Source organism: Talpa occidentalis, unplaced genomic scaffold (assembly GCF_014898055.3).
Source record: "Talpa occidentalis isolate TD23 unplaced genomic scaffold, MPIMG_talOcc4v2.1 talOcc4.5, whole genome shotgun sequence".
Classification (NCBI taxonomy): Eukaryota; Metazoa; Chordata; class Mammalia; order Eulipotyphla; family Talpidae; genus Talpa; species Talpa occidentalis.
Genome location: NW_023604861.1, coordinates 122,682,617 through 122,696,511, shown reverse-complemented (window position 1 = coordinate 122,696,511; position 13,895 = coordinate 122,682,617). Strand labels below are relative to the sequence as shown.

General features: G+C 44.3%; 1 protein-coding gene across 1 annotated transcript in view; it reads right to left on the bottom strand.

Annotated features, from left to right (window-relative positions):
* Window positions 1-534: 534 nt before the first annotated feature.
* Window positions 535-13,895, bottom strand: part of CAPN13 (calpain 13) — an 80,125-nt gene continuing 66,764 nt past the window's right edge. The window contains exons 20-23 of the mRNA XM_037528272.2: window positions 13,598-13,726; window positions 12,773-12,828; window positions 12,168-12,225; window positions 535-643 (exon numbers count right to left, since the gene is read on the bottom strand). Coding sequence (XP_037384169.1) covers window positions 12,199-12,225; window positions 12,773-12,828; window positions 13,598-13,726 — 212 coding nt within the window. The 3' untranslated portion in view covers window positions 535-643; window positions 12,168-12,198. The remainder of the gene's footprint in view (window positions 644-12,167; window positions 12,226-12,772; window positions 12,829-13,597; window positions 13,727-13,895) is intronic.

Sequence of the window (13,895 nt, the reverse complement as noted above, 5' to 3'; positions counted from 1 at the left end):
GCTGGTGAGCTCCCTTGCAGGAGAGTTCCAGATGCACGTAAATCCCACCAATGAGATGCACATAGGTGACACTTGGAAGGCAGAAGAGGGGCAGAAGCCGCATTATTCTGCCCTTAGCAGGTAGGCAGGCACGGCGCTCCAGATGTGAGCTCTGCCCTGCAGATCATCCCCGCAGGGCCACAGGTGGTGGCTGTTTCTGAAGCTTCCTCCAGTGTCTGGCTACAAGGTGACAGAAGCTTCTTGGTTCCCAGAAAGCTAGTGGTGAACTTGGAGTCGGTGGTGACCTTCTGGGGCCTTTCCTCTTCCACATCCTGACTCTTTGATGAGCACCTTGTTCCCTGTATTCAATAACTCCATCCTCAAACACCTTGCGTGGTTTCTCTCTTCCTGGCTAGATGCTGCCACTTATACTCTCTGCTCCTTCCCAATTTTCTCCTATCCCACGCTCTCTCCCCCTTGTCTTTTCCCACCCCCCACAGGCAATTAGATGGAATTAAATATTTTCAGTGCTTGGTTTTGGGTAAATTGTACAGCTTCTGTATTTAAAACATGGATGAGGTGAACATTTTTTAAGTTGGAGGACCCCCATTGAGTTGAATGGCTTCTATTTGAGCATCTCCATGGATTCTTTTAGGTCAGGGCCCTTGGGGGAGCAAAGGGAGGGAAGAGGGTGAGGAAGAGCACAGATGTGAAGAGAAAAGCCCCTGTGATTTCCCCTGTGAATCCTGCCTCTGTCCGCCTTGAGCCTACAATGGCAAGAACCCAGTGGGGCAAAGGGACCCATTTATGTTCTAAAGAGAATCAGGGCTGACTCAACCCCTGGGCACACATGTGGACTGCTTTTTGGGGGGCGTTCCCCTGGGAGGAGGGTTATTGCATGTGTGTGTGTGTGTGTGTGTGCGTGCACGCGTGTGTATGCACACAGGCCTCAGATTTCACCTCACCCCCACCAGATTAACCCCTGGCCCTGGGAAGTGATCCCATGCTTTTCTCTCCTCACCCAGGGCCAGCCTAAGGCCCAGCTGCTGGAGAAGACACGGTCACTGAGTCTGCTGCAGCTGGGGTGGCCACCTCTTCTCTGGGCCCTAAAACCTCCCTGTAAAGTGGGTAAGGCATGGCCTCCTGCTTCCCTTGTGGAACAGCTGCTGCTGAGAAGTTATGGGGAGTCCGAGGGGCAGGTGAGATTTGTGATGAGGCCTCGTGGTTTGGCCCTCCCTGCCCTTCCGGTGCTGGCTGTGCTTCCTGCCCACCACCTATTGCCAGACAACACACCTCACAGGGAAGAAGTGGGCAGAGTCAGGGTGTCTGGAGTCCTCAGCCCTGCTTTGGAGGCCTTTCTTGACCTTGGGTGAAGGATATGGGAGCCCTGAGGAGGGCCGTCTAGGCACAAGCTGGCCTGTCTGCCCTGGCCGGGGGCTAACAATCAAGCTCTCCTCTCCTGTGGGGGGGCGGGGAATGGTGACACATTCTTCCTGGCCCCAAGCAGGGCGCCTCCCTGAGCCCTCTGGCCTGGGTGCAGCAGAGAGTCAGCTTGTAGGTTATAGATCAACCTCCTCTCTCAGATCCTGTTACAGAGACAATCAAAGGCTGGTGCCTGAGCAAAGCCCCCTGAGGGCGGAAACTGCTCAGCTGCACGGCCAGCCACTGGCCCCAGGCCCATGGCATCCTTGTCCTCCAGGGCCCCAGCAGGCCCAGGAGGAGCCTGGGGTGATGTGGTTGAGTGTGCAGGTGTGTTGGGCTCTGACCTGGACATTCCGGTGAAGGTTCCCTCTAAATCCCACTGGAAAAGCTCATTCATTCTTGGAGACTCTCTTTGTAACAGAACTGATGTTGTCCTGCTGCATCACTTTCTCACCCGCAGGAGATCTCCCCTAACAGGGCAGGCTGACAGCCCCAGACTCGGGATCTTCGGGCATTAACTCCGTCTACCTCCAGAACCCATGCTGTCAGCCACCGCCACGGACCCTGGCTGGCCAGGCCTTGGGCCCGGTGGGAAAGTCCCCACCCAGCACTGCTCCGCCACAGTCCCGGCAGGGTGCCTGCTAGTAGACTGTGTGTTTGTTCCTTGTACCAGGCTGTGTTCACGTCTGGACGCTGACCTGGTCCTTCGGCGTGGTGCCTGGTGGCTCTGCCCACACCCTCCACATCCCGAGGTGTCTGCTCAGAAAACTCCCACTCACGAATTCTCCACCCTCTGGCCTCCTGGCACATGCATTTGCAAGGATTCCTCACTGGGGAGGCGCCTCTCAAAATGAGCTCTCAAGCCACATTCTCTACGGTGAGGTCTGGCTGGTCATTTCCTGGAATCTCTTCTGTTCTTGAGTGGGTCAGAGATTTGGGAGACACTAACTAGATGCCCACTTCATGGGTATGGACGGAGGGAGGTGCTCATCCTGCTGACTGACTTCCCCTTCCCAAAACGTATTTTTTTCATTTGTGAAACTAACATTCTGCTTGCCACTGAGCCTAAGATCACAAGAACTTTGTTTTATTTTGTCATTTGATCATGGAACAATCAGGATCCAGACACTGGAGATTATCTTTGTCCTGCAAGTGTCCAGAGGACTGTTCTGTGTCGCCCACGGCACCTGTGGGCAGATGCCGCCGTCCAGCTCATCCCAGACCTGGGGTAGGCTGGAGCGACAAATCCCAGATTTAGCTTCTTTCCCACAGTGGCACATCTCCTGCTTGACTTTCCCGGGGATTCCAGGCTGATTCCAGGAGGTTCCATACTCAGGTGCCCTTTCTGTCACCTCGGGCTGACCAGGGCCTGACCCAGCTGAGGACTCAGCCCAGATTCCTCAGGGGTGGCTTTGACATTTCAGGTGGTCCAAGCTTGGATGGGGGCAAGCACAGGGGCAATAGGACCTGTTGGGGTGAGAGGCAGATTCTTGAGAGAAAACTGAGAACTAGTCTTGGAGAAAGACACAGGTGCTCAAATGCAGGAGGCCCCTGCAGAATAAAGACTTTCCTTCCCTTGAGTGACCACATCAGCCCACAGAGGCTGATCGGGACCAGGAGACAGCAGAGGGGGCACAGGTACCACCTGCTGGCAAGACTGGACAGGCTCCGTCCTGCTGCTGCCCTACTCCCCCAAGGACGAGAATGTCTGCCCATTCTTCAAAATTCCTCAGAGGTCCCCTACCCACACACTCTTCCTGCTCCGAGTCCAAACCACAGCGCCCTCCGCACCTGAGTGCCTGCAGCAAAGTGGAGGAGAGCTGGGGAGCAGACATGCCCCAGACTCTAGGCAGGATGGAAAGACAGACCAGGGGCAACCAGAACAGCAGCTTCATCCTCTGTTCCAGCCGAGCCCGGGTCGGTCTGCTGCAGGGGCACACCTGAACACGCTTCTCTCATGTGTGTGTCATGGGTCAAAGTGACATTCTTGCATGAACATTTTCCTACAAAATCAGTCAACTTTCCTGTCCACATGGTGAAGAAGCCTCAACTCTTCTCTGTCTTCAGCTGCTTCTCTCGAATCTTAAACTCTTTTATCTCAGGTATGTTTGCTGGTTTGCTTACTTATCATAACAACACAGCCCAAGCTACATAATTACAAATTCAAGAAGCACAAAAAGACATGAAGGAAAAACGCAGTCTGCTGTGCCATTTCCCTCCTAAATTCCTGTGTCCAGACTTCGTTTCCTGATGTGCACTCCAAATCTATAAATAATGTGTCTGCACGGTTAGCCCTGGGCTCGTCTGCTTTAAATGCTGAGGACTTCTGACGATGGCAGCTGGGGCCGGTTGCTCCAACCCACTTTCATACCTTTATCTTCTCCCCTTCTATTCTTTAAAATATTTATATCGCATTTTTTTTGGTTAAATCGATATTCAATTTTATTATAATTATGTATGTACTGTTCACTGCTGAGTGAAGAAACACTTTCAGGATCACATTTCTTTCTTGCAGAAGTCTTTATTCTTCCAGGAGATAATAATTACCTCATTTTTGAAAATCATCTTAGTCAATTTCATTATCCTAATAATTCTTCCAAAACTCTCCAGCAGAAATTTAAAACCATCCTAAACACTAATTTTCCCATGGTTAAGTGATCAGATAATGACTGTTTCCTTTTTTGCAAGCTCGCTCCCCTTGCTGGGCTCCTTGCTGTCTTGTTCTGGCGCACAGCCCTGGTCCCTCGACTTTCTCAGCTAGTAAAGGATTTTGTGCCTGACCTCTGGTCTCCTGAATTCCAAATTTTTCTGCTTTTTGGTTTATGTCCTTGGAGGGTACATGCCAGTTTCCCATTTGGAGACATTTCACTCTAAGAACCAGCTCTGGAAGGGGGGCACCCTTGCTCTGAAAGGCGGGATCAGCAGGTATATTTGGGAGGTAGGGGGTGGGGAGTTCTCACATCTCCAGGGCAAAATTCAGCCCCCCCACACTCCAGTTCTCAAAAAGAATTTCTTTGGCCTGTAGGATGGGAGAGGTGAATTGATTAGGCCAAAAGGAGACCCATTCTGGTGAAAGCCGTGACTGGGACATCAGCAAGATCAGGGTCCCCCACAAGCAAAGTAGGAGGAAGTGGCCTATTCCTCAAGGCACTACTTTCGTGTATCAGGAAGTTGTGGCAAATATTAGCTTTATTAGAATGAGGCACATCACCGCTGTATTGACAGCTGATCAACATGAAAGCATATGACATTAGTTAGACAAACTCTCAGTGGGTATGACTTACAGTGTATTAAACTTCTAGATTCTGAAATCAATCAAACATAGTTTCAAATGTCTAGTGACCCTACACCAACGCACTCAGTGTCAGCATTTTTTAAAAGTACGAACCTGATTTCTTTAAGCAATTTTAACATTGCCCACAATGTGGCAATGGCGGTGCAAGCTCTGTTCAAAAGAAATAGATATAGGGGCTTCCCTGGTGGCGCATGGGGTTAAGACACAGCACTATGAAGCTATCCGCAGCCACTGCAGCACGATGCCTGGCCAGGGAGCTACCCACATGGCGCAGCAGACCTCTCCTGACTCGCCCACTGCTCTTCTCAGCAGTGTATTTCAGTAGATCCGCCTGTTCTATTCCCCTGTCTGTCTCTGGTGAATCCTCTCACCCCCTGCATCTCTGGCCTGTACCCCAGTTCTTGTATGCATAAATAAAGAAATCTTTCAAAAAACCCAAAAGAAATAGATATGATGGGAGGGAAGGAAGAGGAGCTGTCTGGTCACACATACTTTGAAGTCAGAGGAGAGCCTATGGGGGGAGATGAGGGAACAGGATGGGAGTGCACCCCAGCTTGCCTGGTGAGCCCAAGGGACAGTAAGAAGATTCTCATACACAGCTGAGAGGGAGTGGCCTGGAATCAACACAGACTGGTTAGGAGTTTCTGTAGCCCTGGCCTCTGGGGAGAAGCTCACTTGGGTTATCTCCCTGCATTGCAGTGATTGCTTCTTTGCACTGGGGGCCCGAGTGAGCCAGAAGAGGGGATTCTCCTCTGCATGGAATGCAGGCTGACAGTCAAAGTCCCTTTGCTGACCAGGAAATAGCGATTCTGAAAAGAGTGACTTAGACTTTGTAGTAGCAAAGTAAGGGAATGTTGGAGAGAGTTGAAATGCGCTCTGGTCTCGGGAAAGCAGACTTCAAACAGGGCAAGAGGATCAGCAGGTCGAACAACAGTCTTTATAAAAGAGTGTAGATCATGACAGGCTGGAGGTTGTTACAAGATTATGTAAAACACAGCACTATGAAGCTGTCCGCAGCCACTGCAGTACGGGTTCGATCCCCAGTCAGGGAGGTGACTCACATGGCGCAGCAGACCTCTGCTGACTCGCTCCCTAGGAATCCAAATAGGGAAGAAAATAAAGAAGTAGTTGAAAGAGTAGGAAGATCATGCTATCTTGGAGGTTACAAGATAATGTCAACTATCTTCTCCCTGGGGACTCTAAAGGGGTAGAAAATAGAAACAGTTGAAATAGTAGGAAGAAGACAATTATATACAAAAGTTGGGATGAGAACAAAACAAAGGAAGAGCATGAGGTTAAAAGGACAATTTCTTTCTGTTGTTTGGGGAAACTGTTAGCAAGCGGTTCCTGCATGCCGGGCACTTTGCTCTGAACACACCTGGGCTTACTGCCTCACAGGGAATACAGACACCAGGTAATTAAAGGTGTGCTGATATAATGAACTACAAACAGAATTTCCTCAACTTGATGAATGCTTCATCTATAAAAATCCATCATAGTGAAAGATGATTATTTCCCCCCAAGATGAAAAACATAAAGATGTCTGTTCTCTCCACCTTTACTCAGCTCTGTAGTAGAAGTTCTAGCCCTGACAATTTGACAAGAAAAAGCAATAAAATGTATCTTGATTAAAACAGAAGAAATAAAACTCTACTTGCAGATGACAAGCTTTTGTATATTTAAGATCCTAACATATCCCCTAAGAAACTGTTAGAACTAATAAATGAGTTTAGCAAGGTGGCAGAATATCAGTATATAAAAATTAATTTTAATTATATAAAAATTTTTAAATAATAATTGTTAGCAATGAATATTCTGAAACTGAAACTAAGGAAAACTGCATTTTTAATAGCATTAATAAGAATGTAATACCTAGGAATGAATTTAAGACAGGAAATGCAGGACTTCTGAAAGCAATAAAATATTGCTGAAAGAAATTAAAGAGCTAAAAAAAAATGGAGAGATATCTTATGTTCATAGATCAAAGACTTTATGTGGTAAAGATGGCAATACTCCCCAAATTAATCCACAGATTTATGTGATTACTATCAAAATCCCAGTTGCCTTTGTTTCCTGCAGAATTTGTCAATTGTGATCCTAAAATATATATGAAAGTATAAGGAAGCCAGAATAACCTACACAGTTTTGAAAAAGAAAACTGAATTAGAGACATGCTTCTTGATTTCAAAACATACTACATCCATTACTAGATGAATATATATAAATATATACACACATATACCATATACAAGCAAGTACTTGCTATCAATATTACATATTACATATCATGCATACTATTATTCACTAATATATATTATTCCTATTCACCATCATATAGTATGATATACATATACATACATGTGTATTATAGTTATATATATCAGAACTATAGTAGAGAATGAGACGATATGAATATTACGCTCAGTGAAATAAGTCCAACAGAGAAAGACAAATAACATATGATCTCTTTATATGTGGAATTAAGAGAATGAAAAAAAAAAACAGTTCATATGTACAGATTGGTTGTTGATAGGGGCTGGGGGTGGGAGAAATGGATGAAGAGGATCAAAAAGTAAAAATAAAACCAAGGGCCTTGTATCTCAGTAAAATTCCTTTCTTTTTAGCTTGCCCTTAAAAAACAAACAAAACCCACCTTACCACAAAACTATATTAGATAACACATAAGGACAGACAATAGAATAGAATTGAAAGTCCAGAAATAAATCCTTAATTAGATAAACTATTGAGAAGGGTGCCAAGTAGCACTGTGGTAACTGGGTATCAACCTGCAAAAACATGAAGCTGGATCCCTACCTCACACCATACACAAAAATTACCTCAAGATCAATCAAAGGCCTAAATGTAAGAACTATGAAACTTGTAAAACTATACAACTTTTAGATGAAAAATAGGAGTAAATGCTTGTGTTTTGGTGTCAGGCAGTGATTTCATAAGTAAAAACCAAAAGTGTGAGTGACAAAATTAAAAATAGATGAGACTAACTGCACCTAAATAAAAAAAACTCATGTTTTATACAATTTTTCAAGTAACTAAAAAGACAACCGGGAGATTGGGAGAAAATCTTTGCAAATCACATATGATAAGGGACAGGAGATTTTAAAAAACAATTTAAAAATGAGCAAAGGATTTGAATAGACATCTCTCCAGAGAAGATCAACGAATGGCCAATAAGCACTGGGAAGATATTCGATGTCACTGGAAAAATACTCGACATCACTAGCCGTCAGGGAACTGCACATCAAACCACAACAAGATATCACTTAACACCTTTTGGGGTGGCTAAAATAAAAAAAAGAGACAATAAAAGTGGTGAGGATGTGGACAAAGCAGAACTTTCATTCACTCGCATGTAAAATGGTGCAGCTTCTTTGGTGAACAGTCTAGCAGGCCCTCAAAATGTTACATATGGATGCCATATGCCCTACCAATCCTAGGAATACATCCAAGCAAAATGAGAACATACCTTCATGCAAAAACTTGTGCACAAACATTGATAGCAGCATTATTTACAAGAGCTAAAAAGTAGAAATAATCTAAATGTCCATCAACTGATAAATGAATGAATAAAATATGATGTATTTACAATGAATTGTTACTTGGAACTAAGAAGGAATGAAGTCTTGAGACATGTTACCACAGAGATGAACCTCGAAAATATGTGCTAAGTTAAAGAAGTCAATCACAGAAGACCAGATATTACACAACTCCAATTATATAAAATGTCTATAGAGTCGGAAAGTAAATTAATGATTGCCTGGGATTGGAGGGGTAGCAGTGGTTGCTAATGGGCATGGGATTTCTTTCAACAGTGATAATAATGTTCTAAAATTAGACAGTGATGATGGTTGTACAACTCTGTGATTATACTGAAATCTATTGATCTCTATGCCTTAAATCGGTGAACAGTATGATGCATGAATTCTATCTCCACAAGACTTTAAAGGAAAAGAAAGGAACAACAAAGCATCTTGAATACTATATGTGGGGAAGATTGATATGTGAGCAAATAATATGGGAACCCAATTGGGCTAAGACATGAAGGATCAGGAGCTACATAACTAACCCCAGAGCTGAGCAGACTAAGAGCAAAGGATGGACAGAGAAGGAAATAAAGGTGATACTGAGGCAGTGGGAGCAGAGTGCAGGAAGGAGGAGAGATACAGGTATGGTTAGATGGGTGGGCAGAGGCCAGGTGCAGTCTCTTATCATCCAGTGACTTAAAACTTTCCCTGGATATCAATAGGAAGACACTGAAAGGTTTCAAGCTGGGGAGTGCAATGATTGGATTTTTAAAAGTATACTTAGACTGCAGGAAATTGATTGAGGGATACAGGAGATATAGGAAAGTCAGGAAGCCAATGTAAAAGTCAAGGAGAGAGATGATGTCTGGGAAGTTCAAGTTGAAGGAGTTGGAATGGATAGTGGGAGGTAAGGAGGTGGAGACAATTTGCTCTTATATGAAGTTTGGTTATAAAGGGAGAAAAGAGTTGTAGTTCTAAATGAAAGGGAATTATGAGAGGGAGGAAATTTAAATGATAGTCATGTTTAAATGGGAATTGGAAGACTCCAGGAGAGAGGTTTAGTATTCAGAATATAAGGAAGATAATTCATTCAATCAGGTCCTTGTGAAGGTGGAAGGTAATGAGATCAGAACACTTTCAGAGGAATATAAGCTCTACTATTTCAGGAGGAAGTTGGGAATGGTTACAGATGAAAGTGGGCTTGTAAATTTGGAGTCAGAATTTCAGTCTCTTGCCTCCAGTTCTGCAAAGCAACCTATGAACCAAAAGTGAGCAGATATGCTTTAGCACTTTGCTGTCAGAGGACAGTGATTAATGAGGAAGGCAGAAGAACATGCTTAGGGATAATGATAGGCATTAATGAAAGAAATGGAAACACACATAACCTTGTATCTTATATTATACTTCCTACATAATTGTCAGGACAGGACATGTGGAAAAACTGGAATCCTACGCAAAAGAAAGGATAATAAGAAAGTAGTTATTTCAAAAGTTCAAGTCTTTGGTTCTTGCTGAATTAGCTTTAAAAAATAAAACAACTGAAGAATCATTCCTGAGATTATAAATCATCCAGATTGGAATAGGAGCCAGGCAGACTGGAAATGACCAAATGTCCTATATTGTAAAAGGAATGAAAGGGAAATTCAAGAAAATATAGTTGAATCTAATTTACTTTCATCTTTGCAATGTTTGTTAACTTGTGTTCATTAGGAAGTACCGTGTTCATCAGGACTTATTTATGATAAAATATTATTTCTTTATGGAGACATTGTCTTGTTTTTGAGGTAAATGATGGGGAGATTAAATAAATGCTGGTTCAAAATAATAGGGTTCCAGAATGGTTTGATCACTGGACTGCTGCAGAGAGAACTGCGGACTTCAAAGGGACACTGGCACAAACAGAATGAGAGCCAACAAGGGTAACTAAAGAAAAGGGGCTCTGGATGAGGCACAGAAGCTATCCTCAAGTGTCTGAAGCCCTGGCATGTGCAGTCTTTTTTCCACAGTGGTCCAGTGAGCACAGGCAGAAACGAAAGTAGAAAGTTCCAGGGAACTAGATTGTTGTCCCTAGATAAAGATTACCCAATATCTGAAGATGTCCAATAATATGAAACACAAATCACTGGGTTCCTAGTCCTGGAAGATTCTAGCAGACTCTCTCAGGGATTTTGCTATAATAGGTTAGGGTGTAGACTAAAAAAAGTCTAGGATCCAGGGCTTCCCTGGTGGCGCAGGGGTCAAAGTCTCAGCACTATCAAGCTATCGCCAGCCATTGTGGCGTGGGAGCTAACCCACATGGCACAGCAGACCTCTCCTGACTTGCCCGCTGCTCCCCTCAGCAGTGTATTTCAGTAGATCCACCTGTTCTACTCCCCACTCTGTCTCTGGTGAATCCTCTCAACCCCACTTCTGGCCTGTACCCCAGTTCTTGTATGCATAAATAAAATCTTTTTTTAAAAAAAGAATTCTAGAAAGAAACTACCATACACAAAAATTTAAAAAAAAAATGGATTAAAGACTTGAATATAAGACCTTGAGACCATAAAACTCCTAGAAGAAAATATAAGGGGTAAGCTTCTTGATAGGAGTCTTGGCAATGATTTTTTTTTTTTTTGATTTGACACCAAAAGCAAGACAAAAAAAGTAAAAATACACAAGTGGCATTACAATAAATTTTAAAGAACTTCTGTATGGCAAAGAAAATCATCAACAAAATGAAAAGGCAAACTATAGAATGGGAGAAAATATTTGAAAATAAGATCTGATAAGAGGTTAATATCTAAAATATATAAAGAACTCACACAACTCAAAAGAAATAAACAAGATTTAAAAATGGGCAGAGATCCAAATAGACATTTTTCCAAAGAAGACATACAAATGGTACATGGAATGATGCTCAATATCACTAATCATCAAGGAAATGCAAGTCAAATCCATAATAAGATATCACCTCATATCTGTTAGAAGAATGATTATCAAAAAGACAACAAACAACAAGTGTTGATGAGGATGTGGAGAAAAGGGCAACCTTGTGCACTGTTGGTGGGAATGTAAACTGTGCAACCAGTATGGAAAAAAGTAGGCCTAAAAAAATTAAAAATAGAACTCCTATTTGATCCAGCCATTCTACTTCAGGGTATTTATCTGAGGAAATGAAATCACTATTTTAAAAAGGTATCTGTATCCTCATGCTCATAGTAGCATTATTCAGAACAGCAAAGACACAGAAGAAAAGTAAATGTCCATCTATGGAAAATTATTCAGTCATAAAAAAGGAAAAAAATCCTCCTAATTGTAATGGACCTTGAGGGCACTAGTCAGAGAAAGACAAATATTGCATGATCCCACTTACACATGGTATCTAAAAGAAAATAAATCAAAGATACACAAGAACAGACAGATTGGTGGTTGGCAGAGGTAGGGGGTTGCAGAGTGGGCAAACTCTCAGAAGATAAATACATCCTGGGGATGCAATATACAGCATGGTGACTACAGTTAGCAATACTGTAGTAATGAAGGTTGCTCTAATGGGTAGAACATAAAACAGAACAAGGAAAAAACTGGGATGTATCGCAATGGATAGTAATGAAGCCTCTTGTAATAATTTAGCAATATATACATAGATCAAGTCATTATGGTGTAGCAGGAAAACAGTGTTATATGTCAATTATATATCTCAATAAAGAATCACAAAACAAGACCCTCATAAATGAGGTCTCACACTCCCCTGAGTGCTCACTGATCTACATGGCTTGGATGAAATCTGCAGTATTGGCCTTGAAACTCAGGGGCCTTATCACACAGATCTTATCACACAGTAATCTCTGGGGAGAGGTGCTCTCAGGGGAGAGAGTTTTTTGTGCCATTCCTGGGGATGAAGGGGAATTTTCACTCCAGGAGGAAATGATTCAAATGCCGCCATTTCTTACCTGGACTTTGGGATCTGCTCCACGCCTTGCTTCAATTGTACATGGCCAGGTTCATCCACTGAGAAATAAGCATTACCATTACAATCAATCTTTGAGCTTGTTGGCTTAGTACAGAGCAGTGCAAATGGTACCCTCCTCCATTGAAAAATTTCATCAACCCTTTCCAGCAAATTCCAACTCTAGCAAGAGTTCTCAGCCCCTTCGCAGTGTATCTTCTGCTACTCCCTGACTTGGCAGGCAGTACAGGGATAGCTGAGGTTGACCAGCTGGCTGGTCTGGGAGGCTCTTTCTTAAACTCGATGGGAGTACATTTCATGTACAGTTGAGCTCAGCAGGTGTTCTTCAGTTCCCTCCTGGATTTATGACTCCCACCATAATCTTCTGCTTTATTAAGCTATCGGAAAAAAATAAAATCTGTCTGCCAAGATCCTAAAGCAGCGTTGGCAGGCAGCAATATATAAAGGCAGTAATTGGAGGCCAGAGGGAGCAGCTTAGCAGTCTTTGACAGACTGTTCAATATCCTTAGGGAGAAAAATACTCCCTGGAATCAGGTGAGGAAGGTGGCCTGGAGCTGTGCCCTGACTCTGCGTGGGGAGGGACCTCACCTGTGTTTCTGTCAGGTAGATTCCTTTTCCATCATTGCAGAGGTTCTGGAAAGTCCCTAGTGGGGAGAGGAGGGGAGAAGTCAGGGTGGGTCCGAGGAGGCAGACATAAAACATGTGAAGTGTTTTATGCCAAAATTGGGGGAACCTCCCTTCTTCAACTGAGGACTCTCTGGAGAAAGTTTATGCCTTGGGATTCCTTTTATGCACCCAGGGCTTGGTTCTCATTCTTGATTAACTGACTAGCTGAGAGCTGCAGGGTTTAGAGGCTCCTCACCCCAGGGAGGGTGCAAGGCTTAGATCTGAGGTCAGATCCCATCCCACCTCCATTCTGAGCTCTAAATGGCTTGGGGTTTCACCTAAAATAGCATTTAAAACAAAGGGTGTGCTGCTAAGTATCAATGCCTCTGCCCCCAGAAGCCTTGGGAAAGCCCTCCTGGCCCCACTGTGGGCTGGGTGTGCACTTCCTTCAGCAGAGCCCAAATCATTCCCTGCATGATTGAAGAGCAGGTTTAAACTATCAACACCGTCTGCAGCGGGGACACAGAGCTTTGAGTGAAACTCTTTCCTGAAAGAGGTGCTGAATAGGGTGATGAGGAAAATGAGCTGGCTGGGTAGAGGAATGTCTTGGAGAGAAAAGGGGGCAGAAGGAGGTGGGAACCATCCCAAGCCCATTATTCTGTCACACAGACTAACACTGGCTCTGCCTCTTGGGCCAGGGCTCCAGCCCACCCCATGACTGAGGCCTAGCCCAGGCCTGCTTTCCTGGCTCTCTCCTATCTCTTTGCTCTATGAAGGTCTTCAGGGTGTCCCTCCGGTGACACTCACTCGACATGGCTTCGAGCCGCACCAGGAAGCAGGCCATGTTGGGGAAAGTGACCTTGCCGCTGCTGTCGCTGTAGCGGAGGGTCATGAGGTCCAGCAGATCATTGGTGACAGAGACCCCTGCAAGGAATTCTGGGCCCAGGGTGAGCCAGTGAGTGGGAAGGAAGCCAGGACTGGGGGTGCCCCCTGCCTTGCTGGGTCTGAGAAACCATTCAAATGGCCTCATGGCCTTTCCACTGACATTTTCTACTCATCCTGCTTCGGTGGCCAGCCCACTCTACCTCAGCGTTGTTATGATTCT